At 41.7% G+C, this 21,598-nt stretch overlaps 1 protein-coding gene across 9 annotated transcripts in view; it reads left to right on the top strand.

Moving 5' to 3' along the window:
• The window catches only part of LOC308411071 (RNA binding protein fox-1 homolog 2-like), a 55,185-nt gene that overhangs the window by 18,518 nt on the left and 15,069 nt on the right, over nucleotides 1-21,598 (top strand). For all 9 annotated transcript variants that reach the window (XR_013974335.1, XR_013974336.1, XR_013974337.1 and 6 more), the window contains 4 exons: nucleotides 9,165-9,368; nucleotides 12,720-12,893; nucleotides 13,291-13,344; nucleotides 13,594-13,686. Coding sequence is in view for 6 of the 9 variants with exons in the window: in XM_080904796.1 (XP_080760922.1) it covers nucleotides 9,165-9,368; nucleotides 12,720-12,893; nucleotides 13,291-13,344; nucleotides 13,594-13,686 (525 nt within the window). In the remaining 3 variants the exon portion in view is untranslated. The remainder of the gene's footprint in view (nucleotides 1-9,164; nucleotides 9,369-12,719; nucleotides 12,894-13,290; nucleotides 13,345-13,593; nucleotides 13,687-21,598) is intronic.

The following is a 21,598-nucleotide window of genomic DNA, read 5'->3' as shown; positions in this document are numbered from 1 at the left end:
TCCCTGACCTTTTCTCAGTTAATATGTCATTTGTACTCGTGTAAAATTCAGTACTGACGTTGTAGTTTTTCCAAATTTATTCAGTGACTGCAAAGTTGTGCTAACCTATACATTTTTCTTTAAAAGCTCTTAAAAAAACCATTACAGTAAAGACGCTACTACTAACCCTGCTGCTGTTCACACCAAGGCAGTGCGAGAGCCAACCTTTTATGGTCATTGAGGCTGAATGTAAATACAGACCTCTGCTGTGTTACTGTGCACATATGATGACACAGTGACTGCATATAAGACTCCCAAAAACCAGTGAAGGTTCTTCTCCCTCCAGACCTCCAAAACGTCATGATCAACTCTCATTTTCCCACATGAGCCGTCTCTTTCTCCCCCCCGTGTTTCTGCTGTTTTTTTCTTTCCCCCCCTCCTCTGTTAATCTTTGCTTTGCAAGCTTGCGCAGCTGTGAGGCAAACACGTTATTCGTCTTTTAAAGAGAGTATTGCCAATTGGAGAATTGAGGTAATGACTTGAAGGGTGTGAGAGCAGGGGGGGCCGTGCCTTAGTCCCATGTGGGAATGCACTTTGAAGGTGACACATCACCAGTCACACCGGCTTCTGCAAAATTTATGGCAATGCTCTCTATTTTTGGTGACACGTCTCTATAGCATACTGTGGATAAACATCAGCTAGTGACCGCAGTGCAGTTGATGAAATACTAAAGGTTTGCCATAGCAAGACTTAGCTTCAGTTAGAATTTGTCACTGACTGGATCTGACTAGCTTGATGGTGCATTTGGTGGAAAATACGCTTCATTTCTCGGATTCTGTTTTGCCAGCGGGGCACCTTATCTGGTGATGGTGGTTCGAGCCACGAGAGTCAACTGATCAGCGTGTGGATTAGACTTTGTTCAGTCTGTTCGTTCCCTACACGCTGGGCAGCTAACGCGAGCTAGCCAGCAGGTATCTGCAGATATGAGGCTGATGTCAACAAACACAAACAGCAGGAGCAGATGAATTAGGCAGCAGACTTTGTTCTTACTGTGTCAAAACTAGACTGGTCTACAGTTGTTCGAGCCTGCATTTGAAAACTGTGCAAAATGATGAAAAGCTTCCAAGCTCTCCAGCTGTTTTGCTCATGTAGGCCCAAAAATATGTTTATGTCTTAGTTTATTGAGCATGCAGGGAAAAAGATCAAACTTGAATCAAAATTTAAATTTGGTGATGATTTGTTTGCAGCTGTATTGCCCGGCCGTGCGTCGTGTTAGTCGAGGCATTTAATTGGCAGCCCGTTTTTGCATTGCACACTGGACACGATCATGTGACTGTGCAGGCTCTGTCACAGCAGCACATGGTCCCCCAACTTGGCTGCTTATGTGCCAGTCCTAAAACGTCTTCTGTTTGCAAGAGAGTACTCAGTTAGTGCCATGCAGCGACAGATCTTCAGGGAAATTGGAGGGGATTCACACCCAAGTCTTTAATCCTCTGGGTTCTGTGTGCATGTTTGTCTGTGGGAGACAGCTGCCTGTGTGTGTGCTGAGAGTATTACAGTACAACAGCAGACAGTTTATTCTAGGTAGTTGCATGCTTAGCTTTATTCATTATTGTTATCCTTTTTGATTATGGGTGTTTCTTTGTGCTTTGCAAGTCTCAAAATAGAAACTTCCAGAGAAAACTAATTTCCCAATTTTACAGAGGGACACACATCGTGCATGTTACCAAAATAAACACTGAGCCAGAGTCCTCCATATTGGTGGTCTAATGCACTGTGTGAAACTGCTCCACCTGAGGGTTAACTGTTCTCCCACCGCCTGTAAAAGCCACCGTGATGCTGTCCGACACTAATGCTGCTGCTCTAAATGCCATTGCCCGAGGCCTGTGCGATGCGGGTTGAGGTGTGAAAGCACTCCGCATGTTACCTCACAGCAAATACGTGCACACAGAACACCACGAGTGTCGTTGTGCAGAAGAAGCCGAAATGTATGCGGTACTGTATCTCCTAGGTTACCTTCCCCTGCATGATAAACAGCAGTGTAACACTGGGTGTCTGCACACACACCATACCCTAGCTTACACTGCAGCAGGAAGTCAGTGCTGCTGGGCTTTTACATTTCATCATCTTCTGCAAAAGGTATGGCAGCAGGGAACGAATGGTCCATCTTGTAGCATTTTTCAGTGTTGGCAATCTAAGATTTATCCAAGAGTAGATTAAGATCTTCGATTTCTGAACTTATGTGATTTTTAGATTTTTATTGGTCCTTTTAATGTTTGCAAATTGTCAGTGATCGAGGTTTAACAGATGATTTTACTGCTGAATGCTCTGTAAATCGGTTGAAATGAACGAGTCGGGAGGCTTTAATTTTTTAAGTGTTAAGTGCAGCGATGAGCTGAGTGCCATAATGACATAAAAGTCAGCATACTTCTTAGAAATATTGTTATTATGATTTGGAAATTGGTGAAATGCATAATGCAGCAGATCACATGTCAGGCTGAGAAATGGGCAGATTAAGTGTTTGGACTGAATTATCATGCAGTAGAAAGATTGCAGACAGTGTGCAGCGAATTTGGACACATTAACCTGAAATTGGCATCCAAGTTCCTCACTGAAATATATCAGTGTTGTTCTCCATTTTTGGCTTCTTTCTTAAGGGTCCACACAGTAAATCATCTGCTTTCATCTCATCCTGTTCTTCCATCCTTTGTCTTTTCCCAACAGTGGCATATTTTCCACTGACCTGCTGCTTCAACCGATTTGATACGGAAAGGTCATTCTTCACGATCCGCATTTTTGGTCTGGCACAGATTTTTAAGCTGGACGCCCGCCCTGATGCAACCCTCCCAATTTATCTGAGCTTGGGACCAACGCTGGCTCGAGGCCTCCATGGCTGGGTTTCACTGGAATATCTCAATGAGGGATTTAATGAAATTTTATGGTTTATATTTTAATTTAAACTGCTCTTGAAATTGCTCATAATATTAAATATTTTTGGAAAAATATTATTAAATCATTATAAAATCATATTATAGCCTCAGTCGCTGCTGTGGGACTTTAACATAGCTTTCATCATTAATTATTCTGCAGTTCTGTTGATGCTTTGTTAAAAAAAAAAAAAAAAAAATCCCTGTTATAATTTCATCCGAGCCAAAAGTTGCTTTGCAAATGTATTTTTTTCTGATCAATAGTTTAAACCCTTTAATATCAACTCACTGTCATTATTGACAATTAAAACATCAAATCCAGTCATCTAAATAAATGGAACCTAATAACCCGTTATTACTATTATTGAGGAGTAATTGATTGTCACGATAATTATTGTGATTCATTTTTCGACCTTCATATAATTGACCAAATACTCAGACGGTGACGGTTTTACTTCAGCACAGCGATGGTGCTCCAGCTGCTCTTTATCAACTGTCATAAAAACACTGACAGTCTTGCACGTGATGCATTATTGTATGCGCAGGCCAACTTACTGCACAACACACTGCCGATATTGACTGTTGCAGTTTTTCTAAAGGAAAACAATTTTGGTTGGTTATTTTTAGGACACATCGCCCAAAGTGAGTGCGAGTGTTTGAGAGAAGTCTGTGTGATTATGGTAATGATACTGATGGTGATGTTGATCAGAGCTGTCAAAAACCGACAGGCTGCATGTCACAGATCTCAGCGGAGCTGCGGAGCCGCTGACACTGACAGACAGCGTGGGGTTAGTCTGTAGTTCATACAGCGGGTTAGGTATTTGGTTTATGTTAATTTTTTATTTTAAACGAGTGGAAATCGACACCACCTCAGCTTGGATATCTCCCTGATCCCCAACCGTCATCGTTACTCAGTTACTTAGCTTAGTTTTTCCCAACTTGACAACTCTTTGGAGTTTGTTATTTTTTCCTCCTTAGCAACAACTAGCCATCGAGCATGGGGTCACTCTCTGCACCTCTCTGTTAGTCATCTCTGTGCAGTTTTTGGAAGAGAAAAGCAAAAAGGCACATGTGCAATGTTGTTCTAGTAGTTTGTTACCAAAATGGAGGCAGTGCAATTTGTGATATTAATAAAAAATAAAAGACTTTTTTTTAAGGCTGTGTCTAATTTTAAAACAGTTGTAAAAATAGCAAAGCTGCGTGTGGTCATTTTTGTCAGACGACGTTGTGGTTATAAAACCAGAGTCCTTAAGAGAAAATGCCTTTTAATTAAATATAAAGTTGTGTGTCCTGCTTTCATCGTCTTCAGCAGCACCCCACCCACTGCTCTCCCACTCAAGAGCTCCAACCAAAGCATTAAATATTCGCCGTTGATCACTCCGGAAGCTCCTGACAGCCTTAACAGGAGTCGGTGGTTAAGGCTAACCTACGAGCTGCTTCTGATTACAGTTATAGCTGCAGCATATGGAACGGGAGCTTCGACTTAAGGTTCTGTGTTGAGGCACTTTTGTTGCCAGATATCTATCTATGTGTCCTCTGGATGTGAGCCAGTGCACTATGGATGTACCTCTAAATGACAACTGGCGCACATTCAAGAGAGAGAGGCAGCGTCTGCATAGAGGCAGCTGTATAAGGAGATGGGGCTGTGGCCTGTTTGATGGACATATCAGTGCAGTTGGGGCTTTGAGTGACTGGAGAGGAGAGAGAGCCAGTGGGTTTGAAAGAAGGCGAAAAAATATGGCCCTCTTGCTTTCATCAAGCGTGGCAGGCAAGAATGAAGGGAGGGAAGAGAGGGAAGGGTGGGTGGACGGGGGAGATATAACACAGGCACACTGACTTCAGCTGAAGGGAAAGGAAAAATAGATGGACTGCAGTTGGAGAAGAATCTGTGAGTAGTATTTCTGCCTCCAGCCAGACAACTTAGTAGATAGTTGCAATAGACAAATTGTCATGAATTTTTCAGCATCATCACAATTTGGGTGTTGACTCTGTGGCTGGTGTCAACACCTAAGGTGACCCCCCCCCGCCAGAATCCTCTGTGTGTATGTAAAAACACAGTCTCAGGTCTCTCAAGTAAATCGCCCACTGTGTGTTTTGGGATGAATATGTCGTGGTTTCTTATTTGCGATATCAGGTTTTAATTTTGTGAGCTTTTCAGCTGATACTTGAAGCTACTCTGTTTTCACCTTTGCTCAGATTGCTTTTCATGACACTTTAATAAGAAGCATATCCTGTTTAATCTTATCTTACAGCGTCAAAATTCTTCCTTTGGAAAGTTTTTCTTGAAACCAGACGTAACTCTAATGCAGTGTCTCATTATTTCCTATAATTCCTCTCTCCCCGCTAAGTCCCCCTTTCATTTTTCCACGGTTTTCTTTTTCCTTTCCCCCCTCTCTCCTTTTTTCAGTATGTGACGCTGCCATGTAGGGCAGCACTGCTCCTTAGTCAGCGGGTCGGGAATGCCTGTGTCACCCTAACACTGTAGTCTTATCCAGTCTGATCTGGATCCAGTGACAGCTTTATTCCTTGTCCTGTTTATTAGTTCATTTATTTATCCAATAATTCATTTAAAAAAACTGTATCTTTCAATTTGGTATCTGAGTCCACAAACATGGTCATAAGCACTCTGTTTGTTTTGTTAAGCCTCAGCAGCAGGATGATGAATGGTACAATACTTCAAGATGCTTTTTTTCGTATAACTAATTATGCTACAAGCAGGCGGCGGCATTAGAAGAGGTCATCTGGTCCATTGTTTGGTTGATATGCTCTCATCAGACCAAATTAATATTGGTCTGCCATTACTGTGGATTTATGCTTCAGCCGGAAATCTACGCCGTAGCTACTGCTGGAAATAGTCAGTGTGGCTGTGTTTTGTGAGAACAGATGATCAAAAAGTCAAGTGTAAACTTTTGCACATCACAGCTCAGCAAACAACAAAACCTATCATGCAAAAGCACTCAGCTAACCTGTCAGTGTTGTTCTACCAATGTTTGTGTGAAAGGCTCAAGGCTTTCAGTGTAAACGCACCAGGATTGGTTTATTTGAAGGTTTGGACTCTCGCATGCAGCCACAGCTTCACCGAGCCCCGCTGTCTGTTAGTAGCAGCAGGTCCACAGCAGCCCAAACTGGATGTGAAGCTTGGTTTCTCAACAACATGGAAAAATAGTTAGGGATTCCCTTTAAAATAACAATAGCTTTTATGAGTATTTATAGTAATGTAGACTAAAAAGAATTACTCCCCCTCTCACAAAAGCAGTTCATTGGTTGCCGAGTAGGTGTGACTGTCTTTGGCTGACTACGGCAGCTTGAGTTGTTAGCATTGCATAAATGCACGTAGTCCAGTTTTTTCAGGCCCGATCTAATTCCCCTTTCCTCTTTGCTATGTTGTCACTCTTTCCTTTCTCCACTCAGTCTTCCTCCTTTCTGCACTATGAGTGTGTTTTTGTGACTCAGCCATGGGTCGGGATATGCCTGAAGAACACACCCTTTGGTGGCTTAACACAGGCTACTGCACGTTTATGAGCTCACATGCCCTAACAAGAACGCTTAAGCTTTGATTTAACATAGCCAGGCTAAGGCCCAGCTAATGAATTTTAATGGCGCGTTATCTCTTTTTGAACAGGTTTTTGATGGGCCATCTTTATCACAAGGTGACAAAGACCGTAGTTGGATGCAAAACACACAGTTTTCTTTTTTCCTTTTCCCCTAACATGCATTTCCTGCAGTCAGAACAGTAGTGGACGAGTTCCCCAGATTTTTCCAGCCTGTTTGTGGATTACGCAGTCTCCTCTGATTCCTCCACTATCAGCTGGGCTCAGACTCCAGGAAGCTGCTTGTGTTGCAGATGGGCCTTTTAGCCTCGGTTGACTGTTTACAGCCACTGCGGCTGTGACTGCAGAAGAACAGTAAGCAGTCGGGCTATAGGATTAGAGAAAGGGAAAGAGCCCATTTGCTTTGCGGCATCTTAGTTACTCTGCCTAATTAAAAAGGCTGTCTGGAGACAGAGTGTCTCTAGGCGTCACCCAGCCCAGATACAGCCCATGGCAGAGACCAGACCAGTGGTTAATGGTGTTGGATGCGGTGTGTCATCCTGCCTAGCTTGGTAGAAAAAAAGCAGCCCTGACCCCAAACTTGATGGCCTTTTTTTTTTTTTTTTTTTTAAATAAATCCATCAGAAGTTTGCAGATGACACGGCCATCATGGGGTGTATCTGGGATGATCAGGAAGAGGAGTACAGAAGTCTGGTGAGGAACTTTGTCGCATGGAGTCACACAAACCACCTGCAACTCAACACCTCAAAGACTAAGGAACTGGTTGTGGACTTCGGGAGGTCTAGAGCAGGTCCACTGCCGGTTCAGATAGAGGGGGAGGAGGTGGAGGTGGTCAACAAGTACAAGTACCTCGAGCTGTGGGTGGACAATAAACTGGACTGGTCATGCAACACAGAGCACCTGTATAAAAAAAGCACAAAGCCGACTGTACTTCCTCAGGAGGCTGAGGTCTTTTAACATCTGCAGGAAGCTCCTGAGGATGTTTTACCAGTCGGTGGTTGCTGGAGTACTTTTCTATGCTGTGGTGTGCTGGGGGAGCAGCACAGCAAAGAAGGACTCATCCAGGCTGGAGAAACTGATCAGGAGGGCTAGCTCTGTGGTCGGCATGAAGCTGGACACTCTGGTGACAGTGGCAGAGGAAAGGACATTAAAGAAACTGATGGACATTATGGACAATGCCAGACATCCTCTGCACACGGCCATTAACAACCAGAAGAGTCTGTTCAGTGACAGGTTGCTTCTCCCAAAGACAAGAACTAACAGACTTAAAAACTCCTTTGTCCCACACGCCATCAGACTGTTTAACTCCTCCCTGGAGGGGAGAGGGAGGGGAAACAGGAGGACAAAGGAGGGGGGAACAACTAAGCTGTAGTGCCTCTTCACCTCACTGTGCAATACCTTTTGTGCAATACTTTTGTAAATAGTCAACGGTGCAATAGACTCAATACTTGAAATGTGCAATTCACTTGTATTTTTATTTTTATTCCTATTTATTCTATTTATCCCCTTCGTATATTTTATTTATATTGTCTCTGTATTTATATATATATGTGTGTGTATTTTATATATATATATATATATATATATATATATATATATATATATATATATATATATATATATATATATATATATATATATATATATATATATATATATTCTGTAACTTCTGTCGGTGCTGTGCTTTTTTGGAAATTGAATTTCCCAGAGGAACCCACCCGAGGGATTAATAAAGTTCTATCTAATCTAATCTAATCATTCTGCTTCTCCCCGTCCATCCTCTACCTTTCTTTTACTCTGGCTTTGCTGTAAATGCCCTTGAGTGTGTGAAATGATTGAAGCAAGCAATAGTGCAGAGTCACCACACACCCAAACACACACAACATAAAGATATATATGTGTGTGTATTTGTGAGCGTGCTGGAGCAGCAGCAGCAGCTTTAAAGAATCTGTAGGTGATCCTGCTGCTGATACAGAGCCATAGGCAGTGAAGCTCCCGCATCTAATCTGAAGTACAGCTTATCTTCCCAAGTATCACACAATGCAGCAGTGTATGTAAATATGTCACAGTTTACATGCCGCTGTTAGTATTTATCTACCGACTTGTCGATCCATCCTAGAAGCATCTTTGTATCTCAAACCTTGTATCAAATTTCGCAACTTAATAATAGATGATCCCCTCCTTATCGGGGTCGCTATTCCAGCTGGCACAGGGCGAGAGGCAGGTCACCAGTCTATTGGGGAGACAACCATTCGCACTCACATTCATACTTAGATTAATCTAACCCTAGTAATAATGACTTGGGACTGTGGAAGGAAGCAGGGCTACCCACAGTCCACATAGAAAGGCTGCAGCTAGATGTTGGGAGTCAAACACAGGACGTTGTTGCTGTGAGGCAGCAGTGCTAACCACTGCGCCACCATACTGCCCTAATAATAGATCTGTTTGCTGTAAATATTTCATGGTCGGCTGACTGAAAACACATGCCTGTCAGAGATATGGAGGTAAAGCGAGGCAGGGAATGAAGCAGTGACTGCGTGGTAAAGGAGAGAGAGAGAGAGGAAGAGAGAGTGAAATTTGATAGGCAGGATTTTAACCCCCTCATTCTCTCTCCGTCAGGGAGCTGCAGTCGCTGTAAAAAGCTCACTGAGAATATATGTTAAGCTGTCTCTGTCTCCCCCTCCCCCTCCTTCCCCCGCTCCCGCAGGGCTCTCAGGATTCGACAGGAGGACAGGAGGGTTTGGTGGCCCCACCCTTTACAGCATTCCCACCTCCACCCCCTCCTCAAAACGGTCTACCGGGAACAGAGTTTGGCCCTGGGGCCATGTTTGGTGCTGGAGGCCAAGGTGCAGCAGAGGTAGGGGCTGGTGCAAATGGAGCCCCCACCTCCACCAACAACAACAGCAGCAATGTAAGCACCACGATTTCATTTCCCTTTGTTTTTTTTATTTATATATATATATACTTGATACCTTGTAGAGGTGGGCGGACGGATTCAAATATGAATAGTTTGTATAGCAAAAACTGGTATTGGTATCAGATCGATTGATACTATCCTCTAAGTTCAGTGTGTAGTCCACTGAACTGTATTACAACATTTGTGGAAATGAAACCGTGTACCTTAAATATCCATGGAAAATGTCTGAACCTATTTTTTTCTATGTTGTCTATTTTTTAATACCCTAAAGCACATTTAAACAACAGACGTTGACCCAGAGTGCTTTAGAGACGGGCACATTTATACTTCACGTCTCCAAAAAAAACCCAGTTTCAAAATACATGAATACATGAAAAGCTGAGAGGTGTGTTTTGTTGACTAATTATTATAGAAAATTAAAAACACAGTGATTTAGTGATCATTAAAATGTGTTCAGAATTTACAAGTTGATAATGATTCATCTCATAAACCACGACACGCTGTGCTGCCACAATAATATTAACTCTCTCAAATCTGAGGTAACAGTGGGTGCCTGCTCAGTTTTTGGCATTCCTCAGCAGACTTCATTACCGACACCTGACGGTTAGTTGACTTTCCTCTAACAGCAGTAAAATAATCGTCAGGTGATTTTAGTTTTAATAGCAAGGAGCTACGGATCTAAATTCCCATGTTGTGTTTATATTAGCTTAGCTTGAATGTCAACAGCCAAATCTAATAAAATAAAAACATCTCACTGCATTTGCTAAAAGTCAATATGATCACATTGCCTCCCTAAAGATACTGGCATGAAATGAGCGTTCATCTCATCTTCATCTGATCAAACTGAGACATTTCTGTTTTAATCTTTTTCGCTTTATATTAGGGCTGCTCAATTAATCGAATTTTAATCACGATTACGATCTGGGCTTTCAACGATCATTAAAAATGACTGAGCCGATTATTAGCCCCTCCCTCATGCTTTACTCTCGCGCTGCTCCATGTGGCAAATCAAGCGCACTGCTCTGCATTTCGAACACGCGTCACAACAATTAAGAGGACCCGAGGGAAGCTCGGAAAGCTAAGCAGAAGTTATTTGGAGAGGAGAGTGACTGCCGTTGGTTGAAAAGAGAGGTAAAAAAAAAAAACTTAAGTGGTGTGGAAACATTATGGGTTCGCGGAGTCAGACGTGGATCAAGTAGACACAGTGTGTAAACTTTGCTATGGTGTCGTAGCTGCACCACAGAGCAACACTGCAAAGTTCACATTTTTCATTTATTTCTTATATTGCAAACATTTGCACTGTTATCAGTATTTGCACACTATTTTATATTATTTTTTAAAGTCATTATTCAATACATTGTTATTCTTAACCCTTTAAAGCCGGTCAGAGCAGCATGCTCGTTTTGTGTAACTATTTTTAAATCCCTGTAGAACCTGAACGCTAAGCTAGCACAATAAATTTTTTTCCATATGAAACCAGAGGAGTTGTACTTACTTCTTATGCCATCAGCTTGTCCTCGGTCACGGTTTCCTTCCACATATAGCTTTGCAAAAATTGCATAAAAAGAGCTTGCAGGAACAAAAACATAATATTCCAGAAACACTTTGCCGATCCGATCAGCTGTTCTTAACACTTCCCACATTGAAAAAGACATCAACGTGAACTATCGCAAGTGACGTCATTTTTGCGGAAAATTTAGTTTTTTACTTGTAGGCCTTAGAATTGCACTGCTGGAAATAGTTTATTTTGATGCACATGCACATTCTTTGCAAATTTGCATCATAGGATTGTTTTTTTGTTTTTCCTGCAGTATATAAAAATTGCTGTATCTCCAAAAATAAAACTATGAAGACACTCAAAATAAATTTCCTGTTGTTGTAAACTATTTTTTGCAACTTTTTTGTATTTAAAGTTTTGAGGGATAAACCTCTTAAATTTCTCCAAGTAGAAATATATGTAAAAACAAAAACGATTTTCAATTTTTTTGTAGTTTATTGCACTTTTTTGCAATTAATGTAGTTACTATGGACTTAATGCATACACATTATTAAAATATGGGCTATAACAGTTGTATTGATGTATAGCAACTTGAAATGCTCCCACAAATGGCACTACAGCATGTAAAAAAAAATAATATAAGCTCTGGCGGACGAAATAAATATCGTCAAATAATCGTGATCTCAATTTCAGTGAAAATAATCGTGATTATCATTTTTGCCATAATCGAGCAGCCCTACTTTATATGCAGATGCAAAAAACTGTGCTTTTACTTGGAGTCTAAACTTTTAGACTGCAGGATATGTGAATTTGGGTGACTCCTTTCTACAAACTTTTAATTACGAACAAACCTGAACGCATCCTGTGTAGACGGGCATAAGAGCGAGGCTGCCAGCAAAACTGTGTGGACGCACCTCTTCTCATTTCTCAGCTTGTTTCATTGTTGATTCCTAGTCCCTCCCATCTGGGTTACTAGCTGAGGCTAAAAAACCCCAAACGCTTGATCAAAACGAGAAACCGCCAGTCAAGTTGGACTCACGATCCCCACAGGCTTTTACTTTGAAGGATTTTGCGTGTATCTTATCAGAAAACAGGCATAAAATGCAACGGGCGCTCTTTATTTTCACTATAGTTGACTTGTCCATGTTATTTTAAGAAACTTTGATCAGTTATTTTGTTTCTTCTTCTTATTTTTTTTAGAAGTAGGAGGAGCTTTTCACACTGATCACATCAGTGCCTCTGAGCATAGCCGCTGCCTCTTTGAGGAACACGCTTTCTTATGATGATGTCTGGCATTTTGACCCCTCAGTTAAATTTAACTTTAAATACATAATGTTAAGTACACCTATTGATATGATGATCAAATAACAGCGGTCTAACATGTCGCTACTGAGCTAATGAGTAGATTTTAATCTAAATATAAGAATGTATTAAGACTCACATTGAATCTTTATTTCATTATTCAAATTCATGTCTTCTTTTTTGTTTACCAATGTGTTAAAAACATAAAAAATTGAGTATTATATAAATAAAAAAAGCTCAAGTCACCGTGCAGCTCACACCTGGATAGGAGGGCAGTATTTTCTGGTTACCACAGCTTGACCAGATACGTAGTGTCATATCTTTATTTTATTTTATTTTTGTAACTTTTGAGTTCTTTGACTTGCTGTACTGAAGAGGAAAGGAGAGAGGAGTTGAGGCAACAGGCATTTAAATAAAATAAAAATAAATTGCTTGTCTTTTTTTCCATTTCGGTTTATTCTCCATTGTTTCTTCTTCTCCTGCTATCTATACAGCGCTATAACTTGACTCCATCTGTCTCACTCTCCTCTTCTTCCCACAAACAGGTAAAGACAGAGGAGACGTCTCAGGGTGAGGCGGGTGTACAGTGCGGCGCAGGAGGCACAGGAGCGGGAGGCTCAGCAGGAGACTCGACAGAGGCCAAAGGGACCCCCAAACGCCTCCATGTTTCAAACATCCCCTTCCGCTTCCGGGACCCAGACCTCAGGCAGATGTTTGGGGTAAGAACTGTTGGAGCCTCATTTTTAAGGTGGGGATCAATAAATCAGTCTAGACACCCTGCGTCCTCCATATAAGGGGCTGCCTCAGAGCGAATGACAAAAGAGTGAAACGCTCATAAAGAAAGGAGACTGATGGGTGTTCTCTTATCTGTGTCATCATGTTTGTATGAGTGTCAAAGTAGGAGGAAAGAAATGGAGCAGAGTTCAACGCAAAGAAATGCACATTAAAATGCAAATGTTGTCTTTTGTGTAACAGTGACCCCTAGTGTAAAGTAGCTTTAATTCAAATAGCTTTACATGGCCCTTAATGACTTTTATTAATTAAGCACAGAATCGTGAGATCCCTTATTGATATAAGATTGTTGGCTAATATTTCTTTCCTCAAATTTCTTCGCAGCAATTTGGGAAGATCCTGGATGTTGAGATTATTTTCAATGAGAGGGGTTCAAAGGTAAGTGTGCATCAAGCATCTGATACTCAATGCTGTGACCGGCTTACTGCTGAAAGATTTCCTGTGTAACTGTGACTATTTGTCATGTGGTATTAGCAGTCCGCGTGAGAAATCGCTGTTCCAGAACTAAAGTCATCTGTTTAACAGTGTCAGAATGAGTCCCGCAGATTGTCCTCTACCGGTTGGCAATCCCTTCTGACATGCCCCTCACTCACCATCAACCTCTCTAACCTCTGCTGCGTACCACAGGGTTTTGGCTTTGTGACATTTGAGAACAGCGCAGACGCAGAGAAAGCCAGGGAAAAGCTCCACGGCACACTGGTGGAAGGTCGTAAGATTGAGGTAATTTTGCTCTCTCCCTTTCTCTTCCTTCTTTTCTTGTCTCCTCTCTCTACTCCCACCATAATTCTGCTTGATCACTGACGTGCTAGCTAGCTCCCATCCTCCCTTTAGTGATATGCTCTGATGCAGCCCAGTGGTATCCCACACCGGTCCTCTGCAATATGTTTCTTGTTTTTAAAACCCAAAAGACTTGATTTATTATTTTGATGTTTTGTTTTTGTGGTGGGAATGATTAGGGGTGCAAGAACACTACACTAAGGCATGCTGGGTACTTTTCCTCTGAAGTGTTTCCCCCCCTGCCCTCTGTATATTAACCTGTTGTCTTTTTACCTGCCCCCCTCAACCGATGCACAACTTGCAGCCACGCTAACGTTACAACTTCTCGTGCAACAATTGGAATGAGATTTGTGCATTTTGCACCGGAGGGCACAAGTGGAACGCAGTGAAAGGACGATGCATGGCAGATTGCTGTCAGATGCTCTTATTTTTCTCCCCCAGCATAGAGAAATCCTTCTGTATTCCCCTCTCCCGGTGCTGTAGCTAAGTGGTTGTGACAGCTTTTGGCTCCTGATGCAACAGCAGCATGCTGGGAATCACAGCAACACTGACGCATGCTCACTTTATGGAAGTCTGGGTTCTTTCTGATGAAATGTACACTTGATTTTATTTATTTTCTGGTTTTTGTGGTTTGAGGTTGTGTGTTTTTTGTGTGACATATTCTTTCCCATGTTTTACCTGAAGCATGTTCTTAGTTTTTGAATTGAGTTTTTCTTTTTTTCCCTTCCCTCTTTATTTTAATTGGGGTTTCAATCAGCCAGTTATCCATATTGGATCACTTGACTTGTGCCATCGTAAGCCAGGATTTGTGCATGGGCTTACTGTGGTGATTTCCTTGTGACGAGTATGTATGTGTGTGTCTGTCTGTGTGTGGGTGTGTGCAAGGCAGTTCCTGCATGATGGATGAGGCTGGAACCTTTTTAGTTATGTACTCTCAGTTCTGCTGCAGTGTGGTGGAGAATGAGAAACATCCACCTGCATCCACTGGTACAACATTATATTCCCCTCCGCCACCTCCACCTTCAGTCAGTCAGCAAGCTGAATGGATACTGATGGAGCCAGTTTACCATGCATCAGTTTTTCCTTTTGTATATCAACAACCTGTGCCATTCCTGGCATCGCTTTAACCTGATTCTGTGACTCTTCCCAGATTTTTGCATGATGTAAGTCACTTGTCAAACAGCAAGACATCTTTGTTTTCAGTCGTCACTCTGCATGTGTTTTGTTGAACTCCAGTAGCAGCGATGGCCTCGTAGTGAGTCACGTATCAGCCGCATGGTGGGTCAGCAGCAGGAGTCTGTAGAGCAGCCTCTCTCTTTCTGTCTGTTTATGGTGCATGGGCTTGAAGACAAAAGGCTGGCGCAGGACAAACAGTGGATTTGTGTTTATACATTCTTCCAGCCAAGGAAAAACGGCCGGACATTTCTATTTCAGGCAATGCTCTCTGGCAGTTCTCCTTTCTCGCAGATGTCGCTGCAGTAACTCACGCTTCAACCGGTCGTATGATTTCAGAGTTTGTTGAAGTTTGTTTTCAGAGACAAATATGGTAAAAGAGCAACAGTGAAATCTCACATTTCTTTTATAATTCAGAAACTCTGAAATATAGGCCTGTGCGACTGTTTAGACATAAATATTTCACCATTACGTGTGTGACTAGAGTTTACTGCTATCCAGTGGCCTGGGTTTAGCTGATGTAGATTTAGTTGTGCATGATTTATATTTTAATCTGGTAATTTGGAGCCTCGCTGAGGCAGTACTGCTGACAGCTGGATGTTTATTCTTGCATGTTTATTATGTATGGCTATTTTGTTGAATTAGTTGTGGTGACGGGCTGTTAATTTACTTGTTCGGTTGGCATGAACTGAGTTACACCTGAGTGCTTATAGCTTGTTTCACTTACTGGGGGAAAAAGGCTTGATAGCTGAACTCCTAGACTGATTTTGACTCAATGATTGATAAAGGAATGCTGTACTGTACTCGAGTGCTGGCTTGTTTTTATTCTTGGTGCATGCAAGTGGAATTGGGTAGTCTTATTTTATTTCCTTTTTGTTTTCCTACTAGCTCCCCATAGTGTGCATGTATGTGGATTAAATGAAAGAGAGTAGAAACAGAGTTGTTGTACTTAAAGTTACACTGTACTTCTCTTTGTCTGGAATAAAACTCTGCGCTTTGAAGAAGTCAGTTTCCTGTATGCTTCCAATGTATCCATGTAAGTGGCCCAACTACAGTTCTCTTTGTCTATACCTGCTTCTTCCCATCTCATCACCATTTACTCTATATATAGACCATTGAGTGCTATAGGCCTATATATAGTTGTGACAATGTGGATCTTGTACACACTTTCAAACATGCGCATCTTCATCTATCCATGGCTGTCTTTCTGATTGTGTGTATGCCCTGACATAAAGCAGCCCACACTCCAAGCATCTGTCTGACTGTACCATTTTGGCTGTCATTAACGTGTTGTTTTATCTACATTTTAGTCACATGTTGTACGTGCTATCACAGATTTATTCTACTTGTAGTTAGTGGCTGTAAGCGGAGTTGATTCGGGTCCAATCATAGTCTCAGTTCCAGTTACAGAAAAATTAAAGGGAGCCTTTTTCTTATTTTCTGTCTCTAAAGGTGGATGCTTATGTTAAACATAGCTAAAATTTCAGATAATAAGGTTTAGTGTCATCCCTGCGCATACAAGTCCTCTCAATGCTTACTGTTCAGATATTTGTTTGTTTTTTAATTGTCTTTGATTTGTATGTTGTCAGTCAGGAGCTTATATCCTTATATGGTCATCTCAAGCAGACCACTGCTGTTTGGGAGGGGCAGCCAATCAGATGAAAGTCAGCTTACAGGGATAGGATGAATAAAGATAGGGCTGGAATAAAATAAATATGGTAGAGCTTGGAATGAACATAATGGGTCCACTTTATTTTTAGGCTGGTGTACACATCTGGTGTGTGCCTCGCACATTTTGAAACAATGCAGCTGTCGTAACTGTGCTTCTGGCTGATGATTGGATTCTGCTCTGTGTGAACAACAGCTGCTGGTCACACAGAGCAATTTTCATTTGTTCAGGGAGCTAAGTTTTAATGTTTCCTTCTTTGTTTATTTATACGGGACCGTCTGAAGGTGAAGATGTATGATGCTAGGCTATTAACTTTTTGATTAATCCTAATAATCATGATCGAAGCACACTTTGATCGCACACTCAAAATTAAGTTGTTGCAAGTATCATATTTTACAGGTCTTCACACATCCATAGAAGAAATGGTATTGAGACAGAGACCATGTTGGACCCTGCAAACTCCCATTCACTAACCCTCGCTCTAGAATTGTGCGTTTGCGATCGATCTGTGTTGCTGGAGTGTTATGGGAAGTGAAGGCTCCTCCGCGGCGCAGAGTTTTAGTCAGATATAACACAAGAGCACAGAATGGCTGACACGTGTGTGTCTCTCTGTGCCACGAACGGTGCAGCTTTGCATGCAAAGTAGGGACTCGAGTCGGGGGTGCAAGCGAGCCCGAGGAGTGTCGTCATCGCTGCATGGATGTGTGCGGGTGAAAAGGGAGGAGAAGCAGTTGTGTCTGTGTTTCTGCATGCCTGACAACGCATATTCTCACCAAACGGTGCTGCTGCCACACGCTCCTCTAACAGACACAGTTGGGCCTTCAATCAGTCGTTTCCCCGTGAGAATTTCATTTGAATGAACTCGAATGCGAGTCACAGGATCAGCCACGGTCTGATTCGAAGGCTCACCTGTCATAGATGACCACGGCCCCCCACCCTGCACGTACGCACACGCACGCACACGCACACACACACACACACACACACACACACACACACACACACACACACACACACACAGTATTTGATCTGTTATTTGAGCTTTCTGTTACTGCATGAGTCACCGCGGCCAAGATTAATGAATGAAATGTGAGCGTGTCCGTGTGTGTTTACGAAGAAAGCGGTTGAAAGAAACGGGGAAAGAGAGTTTGCACTTTGCCCTTTTCAACCCTTGATCTGTCGCTGTGTGTCTGCTCTGTTCTTTCTCTTCAATATCCCTTCATTCTCTTTTCGCCAGTCACGTTTGTCTTTCTGTCATTTCGTATTGATTAGTTTGGAATAGACGAAAAGATGTTTGGTCGGTTTTCTTTGTTTTTTTTTCCTTATTTTATTTTATTTTATCATCCATCTAGTTTTTCTTGTTTGACTGGCCTTCAGTGTGCTCTTTTGTGGTGACTGGATAAAAGTGGAAATTATAGTCACTCAGTGTCCAAACACACATTTCTTCCTTCTGTGGCGTAACTTTGCTACACAAGAATCAGTCCATTTCTATCCAAAAATGTCCCTGCTTGCCCTTTTGACTAGAAATAGACCCAGGCAGCAATAAACTGACTTTTGCTATTCTGCTCTAACGATGGAGGGTGGTGTTATTTGGTGTCTTCTTTTCTTTTCCTTGGAGGTGTTCCATTTGCTCCTTAGTTATTTTGTGGCTAAGGTCCCCCTCCCCAGTTACCTCCATTCTTCTGGACCATGTTCTCTAGAGCGCCGAACACCTTGCTGCCACGTGTTTGTTGTTACAATGGTGAGAGCATCGAGAGCTAGCATCCTCTCTCCTTTCCCTTCCTCTTTCTCTCGTACTCTGCTCTGAGCTCTAACTATGCTGCTATCAGGTTTGGGGCAAAAACAGGTGGTGGTTGGTGGGGAGGGCGGGGAGGGGCATTTAGGTTTCTTTTGTTCCTGGGATTATTTGTTCCTTTATTTATTATATTTTTTCTGTTTCCCTGACGACTTCTGTGTGTTGTTGTCAGTCTCCACGGTAACCACTCGCTGTTTCTACGGTAACGGTAAGTTGTGTACAAACATCTATCACTAAAATTGATCCCCTTTCCCACCCACCCTTCAAATGGGTATTTATCTATTGTTACATTAACACTATTAATCTTTACATTTCTCTATACCGATGCTTTTAATGCGATAGGCCCATGCAGTGTGAGGCCTTATTGGTATTGTGTCATTTTTCAGTGCACACTGCAATATCACAAACACACACACTCACACAAACAGACTGACACAGTATCTTCCAACAGACCTGATCTTTTTTAGCAGTAATATTTCCTCCACATGGCCGCCCCCCACCCCCTCGCTCCCTCCTCCACCACGTCATTAACACCTCACTGGGAATGACCGAATGTAATCACCCTCCTCTTTTATTGCAATGACACGGCTATCTACAATCCCATCTTATTAATTCTCCATTGGACTCAATGCATATAGCATCCATTTCTTGATTAATAAAAAAGAAATCAGCAGAAATGAAACAAAGCTTTGCTCCCTGTGCTGCCTACGATCGCTTTGACTGAATGCAGAACTTGCAGGGCAATTTAAGGCTACCCTGGTTTTCAAGTTTTTGTTTCTTTTTCTTTAATTTCTTTTTTTAAATTTCACCGGTCTGTCTGCTTTTCGGGGAGAGCACATTTATCAGATATTTGCCAATTGGACGCGGTGTTTTGAAAAATGATTTGCCGCTCACACAGGCCGAGGCCTAATGCTGAACATGTGGCGAGGCAGGATCTTGGCATATCATACTGCAGACAGTCGCTATGCCAGGAGAGCCCTTTCTGTGTTTACTGCCAAGGCAAAGATTTCACAAATGTACATACCGAGGCTAGCACACTGGCTTTGCCTTGACGTTAAAAAAACAATTGGAACAATAAACATATATATATATTGGGATGTTTTCTTCAATTGATGTACAAGTAAAACCATTAGGAACCATCCAGACACAGTTGCACCAGTTTTTCATACAAGTTTGGCTGGAAAGTTTCTTATTTCCAGTCCAGCAGTTGAATAAAATGGGTTGCACCATTAAAACTTGTTACTATCCAATTAAGACCTGTTAGCCTTTTTCAACAGGAACTTCACAGATGTTTGTGATATACCTTTGAAAGTTTGCAGTATGTTGTTTTTCTTGTGAACACTTCACACACGAGGTAGCTGGAAGGGGTTTTTGCAGTTAAACTATATATCAGATGATGCCACAGCAGCAACTGGAACAGACTGAAAAACTGAGGACATTCCACACCATTCTGTATAAACCCTAGAGATGCTTGGGTTTTAAAATCCCAGTAGATCAGCAGTTTTTGTGAATTCCTCAGCCTGCCTGGCACTAACAAGCATGTCACATTTGAAGACACTTATATCACATTTCTACCTCATTGTGATGCTCAGTTTGAACCAGCAGGTAACCGTGACTATGCCTAAATACATTAAGTGCTGGTTAGATTTTCCATTAAGGCCAAATAGGGCCATAAGTGAATTATTTCTTAATAATTAAGTAAGCTTAATTTCCTCATATTAAATTCTGACCGGAGGCATCGCCCCCTGCTGGCCACTGGAAAGATGCACTTGGTTTCACTCTTTTGGTTGGTTCTGTTACTCAACAGCAATGCCTGGGATGTTTAGCTGTGAATGTAGTGTTTTATTCTATTTAGATTTTAAATGAAACCTAAATAAGAAGTAGTTTATTTGGTGCAACTCATTTTAAAGTGACTGCCTTCAATAAACTAACAACAACAAGTTTGAGTGAATGAAAAGCTGATGCAGCCCCCAGCTTGTTATCACTTACTGAATCAGCGAGTTTTGTGTAACCATATGCATCTCTAAACCGATATGGGGTTTACCTTGCTGTTTTTTGGGTCTCTATTATGCTGCCTTTTCTTTTTTGTTCCTTTGGTTTGGTTTTCTTGTAGTGGACTGTCTGTGTGTTAGTAGTTGTAGTAGTAGTCATAGTGTACTGGTCTTTCAGTTTGTGACACACAGTTTTAATGCCTGGCATAGTGTCTCGTGTTTATTTTATTTCTCTCCTTTTTTGGGAATGAGGATTGCTCTCTCTCTCTCCTCCTCTCTCTCACTCTCTCTCCTTCTCTCTCTCTCTCTCTCTCTCTCTCTCTCTCTCTCTCTCTCTCTCTCTCTCTCTCTCTCTCTCTCTCTCTCTCTCTCTCTCTCTCCATCCTTTGGTGCTCTGTTTCTCAACCCACCACATACAGTGAGATTTTTCAGGAGAATGGTCACCAAAACTGATTGCTTTTTTTGAATGATGCACCTTGGTATATATATATATATATGTTTTATTTTAAAGAGTAATTGTTTTTAGTTTGTTTTTTTTCTGTGTGTGTGTTGCTCATGTAAAAATTTCTCCCTTGTTCTCGTTTTTCTTCACTCCATCTTTTCGTTCTCCTGTTTATTTCGTACATGGACTGGCTCTGTCTCTTTACTCCTCACTTTTGCATCCCGTACTCTTAACCTTCATCCTTGTCTCGTACGTGTTTGGTGTGGGAGTGCTGCGATTGTTTTGATTGGTCTCTATGCTGCATCCGACGCTTGCTGATTGGCTGAAATTTTCCTTTTTTAAAATGTTTTTGTTTTTTTTTGTTTTGTTTTTTTTAAATTTTGTTCATTCTTTTCTTTTTTTAGTTTGTTACTCACTCTTGGTCATGTGATGCGCCCGTATTTGGCTGCGTGTAATTTCTGTGTTATATGATTATTAATTTTGTCGAACAAATGTTTTTTACCCCACTCTTTCTCCCCCTCTCTTTTGAATTTTATTTTTAAAACTATTTTCTTTTTAGGTACGTAAACCCCACAAGTTTGGTTTCATATGGAAATGTGACTTTGTTTTTGTCTGGTTTTACTGTCCGGGTCCGACTGGGAGGGCAAAAGTGGGCTGAGAAAGGATGAATGTTTGATTAATCATTAACACTTAAGATTTGCCTTCCGTATTGGTCTCTGCTGATTTGCATGTGTTTCTGCCGATCGTTTACCCAGTTTCATTAATTGCGCATGACACAAACCACA

The sequence above is a fragment of the Rhamphochromis sp. 'chilingali' genome, assembly GCF_963969265.1.
Source record: "Rhamphochromis sp. 'chilingali' genome assembly, chromosome: 15".
Lineage (NCBI taxonomy): Eukaryota > Metazoa > Chordata > Actinopteri > Cichliformes > Cichlidae > Rhamphochromis > Rhamphochromis sp. 'chilingali'.
Note: the sequence above shows the minus strand (reverse complement) of the source record. Positions and strands in the feature narration are given on the sequence as shown.